Raw genomic sequence first — 6,344 nt, 5'->3', positions numbered from 1 at the left:
CTCACCCCTTGTTCCCTCGGCCACTTGGACCTTCTTCCCATCCCTGGAAATTGCCAAGCTCACGCCCATCTCAAGTCTTTGCCTTTTCTGTCTTCCCCAGCACTTCCCGGGGCTGGTTCCTCACCTCTCAGCTCTCGGCTCAGAGAGGCCCACCCTGCCCACTCAACCAAACACGTGTGCCTCCATCACGTGGCCCTGGTTTACTGTCTCAGAGTCTCTGAAACTGTTCCATGCATGTGTTCACCTGTTTATCATCCTGCCTTCTTCCTTGTGTGTTTTGTTCACTGCTGTGGTCCCAGTGCCTAGAACCATGCTTGCAAAAGAGCGGAGGCTGAAGACACATTTGTTGAATGAATAAACCAAATGCTTTTTTGAAAAACATGATGATTTTTCTTTAATAGCAAAATAATATATATTGTGGAAAACTTGGAAAATACAGAATACAAAATACTGAAAGGACAACTGAGAACCTTTATTAACATTTCGATCATCAAAGCATGAGTTGTATCTGCCCTTCTCTCCGTGTCTCCTGCGTGCATGTAGGACTATCAATGGTGTGTCGGCGTGTCACTGGTGTGTCGGCATGTCAATGATGTGTCAGTGTGCTGGTGCACGTGCGTTGACAGCCCTTCTAGGCTTCCTAAGGGGCCTTGGCCCCTCAGGTCTCCCTAACTCCTAACCCACCCTTCCACATCTGTCCTGTTCCTGAGAATGGCTCTTCATCGAGGACCTTCTCGGACCTCAGGGCTGGTAGTAAAGAGTAAGGCTTTGCAACATAACCGAGAGGTAGCTATGGTCTTCCTCATTTCTGGAGGTGAGGACAGGGCCTCCGAGAGGCTGGCTGATGTCACAGAGGCCACACAGCTGGCAAACCATGATTCCAATGATCTGAAGGAGCCAAGGCTTGGGTTCTCCCTACCTGTGGCCTTCATACCTCTCCAGCCTGATTACCTGCCCATGGTAAGGTGCTGCTCAGAGGGTCTGGGACTCATTAATAAAAGCTGAGAGGGGTCTCAGGGTCGGCTGGCACGGTCACATCCACCAGTCCATGGACTCTTTGGGACAGGCCCTGACAATGACCATACAGTGGGGTAGCCCCTTAGACAGGATCCTCTCCGCCTCCTGACCCTCCCAGCCCAGCCCCTGCAGCTCAAGGACCCTGAGCTTGGGCATGGTGAGGCAGGAGGAGAGGATTTCATGCGGGGAAGGCATTTCTGGGGTGATGAGCGGTCCCAGCAGGCACAGACTCTCCAGGGCCGGCATGCCCTCCAGGACCGACAGGCCAGGGGCCGAGAGGCCCCTCACGGTCAGCCGGATCTTCCGCACATCTCGGAGGTGGCGGCTGACGGCCAGGAGGGTGCTGTCGGCCGAGAGGGTGCAGCCCAGCACCTCCAGCCTCTGCAGGTAGCTCAGCTCCTGCAGGCCCATATCCAGCCCGGTCTCGGTCACCCGGTAGGTGCCGCCCAGCACCAGCGAGCGCAGCGCGCGGAAGCGCGTCAGGCCCTGCAGGTGCTCGTCGCGGAAGGCGGGGACGCGGTCCAGCACGATGCACTCGAGCAGGGGCAGCACGGTGGGGTCCTGCTCTTTGAGGAGCCAGGCCATGGAGATCTCACAGCTGTGCAGCTCCAGGGTCCTCAGGGTGCAGGGGAGGCTGGTGATGGGCACCATGCTCAGGTTGGCCACGTGCAGGCAGAGGCGCTTGAGGTTGGGGCACTTCTGGCCCAGGGCCCTCATCAGGGCGGGGGACAGCTGGGGAGCCTGGGAGCCCGAGAACAGGTAGCCGCCCATCCGCAGGGAATGGAGCCGGGATGCCATGTACCGGCGAAGGAGGTGCCACATGACTTTAGGCCGCATCTGTAAGAACCAGAAACGGGGTGCGGGGGGGGGCTGTGACTGGGGCAGAGATGTGGGGCATCTCCCAAGGCCCCCACCTGCCTGGAGACAGGCAGGCCCCAGCTGGGGCTCTGATGTTCCCTGGGAATTCTGTCCTTCCCTCACCAGCCTCACACAACCAGATACCTCCCCAGGGGCAACAGGATGATTTAATCTGTTTTGACTTCTAGGTTGGAACAAAAGCAATGGCGATAAGAGACCATAACAGATCTGTCTCTAGCAAGAGAGTGGATTCTCATTATCTTCTGCAGTAAGCAAGAAAGTGAATCCACCCGGCAATATTTTTATCCCTTTCTTAATGACTACCTCCTCATAGAAATAAGCAATACAAAATAAAACGGAAAAAGGCTAAAACTGCCCAGGGTAAATTAGATCTAGGTTAAAAGAAAAAAATACAAATCACAGCTTGGTAATAGCAAAAGCTGCAAAAATTAACCCTGGGAACTTAGACTTAGTAGAAAACAAACAAACAAACAAACTATAACTAACTGGTACCCTGTGCATTTCATTATATGTACATTTTAGCTTTAAAAAAAAAGGACAGAAAAAAGAAATTGTAGGGACTTCCCTGGTGGCGCAGTGGTTAAGAATCCGCCTGCCAATGCAGGGGACAAGGGTTCGAGCCCTGGTCCGGGAAGATCCCACATGCCGCAGAGCAACTAAGCCTGTGCGCCACAACTACTGAGCCTACACTCTAGAGCCCACAAGCCACACTGAGCCTGCGTGCCACAACTACTGAAGCCCACGTGCCTAGAGCCCGTGCTCTGCAACAAGAGAAGCCACCGCAATGAGAAGCCCACGCACCGCAACGAAGAGTAGCCCCCGCTCTCCACAACTACAACGAAGACCCAACGCAACCAAAAATAATTAATTAATTAATTTAATTAAAAAGAAATTGCATACCATAAAATCTGTTGACGACTTGTTTTTTGTAAATATGACTTTTTTATTAGCAAAATCCATGACCAGGCAAGAGGATATTTTGCTACCTCTCAGTTACACCTTTTCCGTTGGGTTCTTGGTATCCCTAATCCTTTTATTCCTAAATTCTGTTTTAAATTTTTTTATTGAAATATAGTTGATTTGGGCTTCCCTGGTGGCGCAGTGGTTGAGAATCTGCCTGCCAATGCAGGGGACACGGGTTCGAGCCCTGGTCTGGGAAGATCCCACATGCCGCGGAGCAACTGCGCCCGTAAGTCACAATTACTGAGCCTGCGCATCTGGAGCCTGTGCTCCGCAACAAGAGAGGCCGCGATGGTGAGAGGCCCGCGCACCGCGATGAAGAGTGGCCCCCGCTTGCCGCAACTAGAGAAAGCCGTCGCACAGAAACGAAGACCCAACACAGCCATAAATAAATAAATAAATAAAAATGTAAAAAAAAAGAAATATAGTTGATTTACTATCTTGTGTTACTTTCAATGTACAGCAAAGTGATTCAGATTCAGAATATATATATATATTCTTTTTTTACACTGTCTTCCATTTTAGGTTATTACAAGATATTTAGTATAGTTCCCTGTGCTATACAGTAGGTCCTTGTTGGTTATCTATTTTATATACAGTAGTGTGTATATTTTAATCCCAAACTCCTAATTTATCCCTTCCCCCTGTTGACTACTCTTGACAGAGGAATCAAATCTTCCTGATAAAATTTGGACCTGCAAGTTTGGGCCGAGGGAAAGGAACTCACTAGAAATATTGCCCACTAAAAGGTAACTCACAAAAGTAGAAGCGACCGTTGGCAAAATTTTAAATGGCCACGAAGCCAGAGGTTGAATCCCTTTTACTTGTAAAAGGACAAAATGAGAAAATCCTTTAAGTTTCATAATATCAAACACTGGCCAGGATGTGGAGAAGCAGTTCTCAGGTCCTGCTGGTGGGACTTGGTCTGGCTACTTTGGAAGGCGATCTGGTGGTTTTTACTGAAATGTAAAATGTGGACACCCACTGGCACCTGTTTTGTTTTTAAGAATATGGGAGCAGGAGTTCCCTAGCGGTCCAGTGGTTAGGACTCCGCACTTTCACTGCCGAGGGCCCGGGTTTGATACCTGGTCAGGGAACTAAGGTATCTACATATATTTGAAATAGTTCATAATAAAAAGAAAAAAATGCAAATGGGAGAAAGTGGAAATGGTTTGCCTGCACCACTCAGGAGATTAATTCTGGAAATAAGTTGACTATGGAAAATGATTTCTCCATGAAAACTCATCAATAAGCCCTTTCCTTGCACGACTTTGGTAACACCCATTCTGGAGGTGGGGAAACTGAGGCCTGGAGGTCACAGTGGAGCAAATAATTGACGCGGCCGGGATGCACCCGGGACAGCCTCGCTCGAAACACAGGGTTGGAGGCGTGGTCCTCGAGGTCGGGCCAACCCGACCTTGGCCCAGACCTGCCCGGCCAGCCCCGCATACCGTGTAGAGCGTCAGGTCGACATGTCGCCACAGCCACCGGTCGTCCACCAGCCTCTTCCAGCGGTGACAGACCCTGGGGAAGGGGACCCGCCGTTAGAACGTCCCGGCCCCGCGGGGACTAGATGTCCATCTCCTGGTGCACCCCCCCGCCCGGCCCTTCCCTCGCGCGGGGCGGGGCCGCACCTGGAGATGCGGATCCTGTCCCGAACCGGGAGGTAAGAGAAGATCTCCAACAGGACAGAGTCCGGCAAGTCCGCAAACGTCGCCATGATCCCGCCGACACGCACTTCCGCTTCCGGCGAAAGGGACTCCGTGACTCGCCTTGGAAGCCCCTAAGAGACGGCGGGAAGTGAGGGTGCCGGCAGGGAGGTGGTCGTGGCTCCCGGTAGCCGGCAGAGTTCTGGCTTTCCTCTTGCGGGGACGTGGTTGGGACCTGGAGCCAGACCAGCACGGGATCTGAACGCGGCACCGAGGGTGGGGGTAGGGACTAGGACCAAGCCCGGAAGGCGTGGCTAGGGCGAAGACGAGGCCCGGGGGCGGGGCTAAGGGCGGGAACGAGACTCGGGGGACGTGCCTGGGGACTAGGACCAAGCCCGGAAGGCGTGGCTAGAGCGGTGACGAGGCTCGGGGGCGGGGTTAAGGTGGGAACGAGACTGGGGGGTGGGGGGCTTGGACCAAGCCGGGAAAGCGTGACTGCGGCGGTCACGAGCCCTAAAAGGCGGGATTGAGGGCGGAACCAAGAGCGGAGGCCAAGGCGGAGAGTTCGAGAATAAATTTGTAGAAGTGAAATAGCTTGTTAAAAGACGTGTTGAATTTTTCGCTTTTATTGATGGCGCCAAATTGTTCTCCACAGAGCCTGAATTGACACTCCCTCCAGATATATATCACTCTTTTTTTTTCTAAATATATCACTCACTTTTAAAGTTGCAATTCATAAGGGCAGTGAAATTTATTCAAACATTCCCGTATTGATGAGTATTCACGTTGCTTCCAGTTCTATCACCGCAATATCGGCGCTAAACATTCTCTTTATATATGTATGTACATGCATATATGTGTGTGTGTATATATATATATATATATATACACACACACATACATAATATATACCTCCCATGTTTTTATTTCTATAGGATAAATAACCAGGAGTTGGGTTGATGGGTCAAAGGACATGTGAAGTTTAATTCTGAATAGGTTTTGCCAAATCACACTCCGAAGAGCTAATAATGGCAATACATGGTTTTGGGTTGTTTGTTTTTGTTTTGTTTTTTGGTTTTGTTTTGTTTTGCTTTTGCCGCGCTGTGCGGCTTGCAGGATCTTAGTTCCTCGACCAGAGATTGAACCCGGTCAGGGCAGTGAAAGCACCGAGTCCTAACCACTGGACCGCCAGGAAATTCCCTGGCAATACATGTTTTTAATACACACACAGAGAAGAAATTGGAGACGTTGAAAACTGTTTTAAAAGGAAATGCAAACTGGGGCTTCCCTGGCGGTCCAGTGGTTAAGACTCCGTGCTTCCACTGCAGGGGGTGCAGCCTCGTTCCCTGGTGGGGGAATTAAGATCCCGCAAGACGGGCAGCCCGGCCCAAAAAAAAAAAAAAAAAAAAAAGCAAACTCATTAAGATGTATATTTTAAATGTGTGCAATTTTGTATATCAACTATATCTGAATAAAGCTTAAAAATCTGTATGCTTTCACTTATCCATAAATAAATAAAAAGTAAAACACTGTGGTATTCACCTATCAGATTAAGATGAGGAAGCCAGAAAATACCCACACTAGCCTTGGTGTGCGGAAATAGACCTTCTCAACCACTGCAGATGGGGCAGAATTGATGCAAAATCTTTGAAGACAGTTTGGCAATGTCAGATTGCAGCCCCTGTAGGGCCCAATAATCCCACTTCTAGGATCTCAAATTGTCAGAAAGAATGAGGTAGGTCTTTCTGTGCTGTTTGGAACAATCGCTAGGATATTGTTTGCTTTTAAAAGCAAAAGGTGTAGAGAACAGTGTATATAGTTTGATCTCATTGGATATAT

General features: G+C 50.0%; 1 protein-coding gene across 2 annotated transcripts; it reads right to left on the bottom strand.

The window, feature by feature from the left end:
• Positions 1–451: 451 nt before the first annotated feature.
• Positions 452–4,786, bottom strand: FBXL12 (F-box and leucine rich repeat protein 12). 2 transcript variants are annotated; one of them, XM_059919843.1, is made up of 3 exons: positions 4,491–4,786; positions 4,308–4,380; positions 452–1,854 (listed from the first exon to the last, which is right to left on the bottom strand). In XM_059919843.1, exons 1-3 carry the CDS (start codon positions 4,574–4,576, stop codon positions 1,033–1,035), a joined length of 981 nt encoding a protein of 326 aa, XP_059775826.1. In that variant the 5' UTR covers positions 4,577–4,786; the 3' UTR covers positions 452–1,032. The 2 variants fall into 2 exon arrangements, with proteins under 2 accessions (XP_059775826.1, XP_059775827.1); XM_059919844.1 differs by lacking the exon at positions 4,308–4,380 and having other exon boundaries at positions 4,491–4,572.
• Positions 4,787–6,344: the final 1,558 nt, after the last annotated feature.

Source organism: Balaenoptera ricei, chromosome 3, assembly GCF_028023285.1.
Source record: "Balaenoptera ricei isolate mBalRic1 chromosome 3, mBalRic1.hap2, whole genome shotgun sequence".
NCBI lineage: Eukaryota > Metazoa > Chordata > Mammalia > Artiodactyla > Balaenopteridae > Balaenoptera > Balaenoptera ricei.
Note: the sequence above shows the minus strand (reverse complement) of the source record. Positions and strands in the feature narration are given on the sequence as shown.

Bases quoted from the DNA above. Each gene is read 5' to 3' on its own strand.
- FBXL12 (XM_059919843.1), bottom strand. From the start codon at position 4,576: ATGGCGACGTTTGCGGACTTGCCGGACTCTGTCCTGTTGGAGATCTTC. The intron at 4,381-4,490 runs GTGCGGCCCCGC...CCCCTTCCCCAG, and splicing joins GACAGGATCCGCATCTCCAG to GGTCTGTCACCGCTGGAAGA. The intron at 1,855-4,307 runs GTATGCGGGGCT...TGGTTCTTACAG, and splicing joins TCGACCTGACGCTCTACACG to ATGCGGCCTAAAGTCATGTG.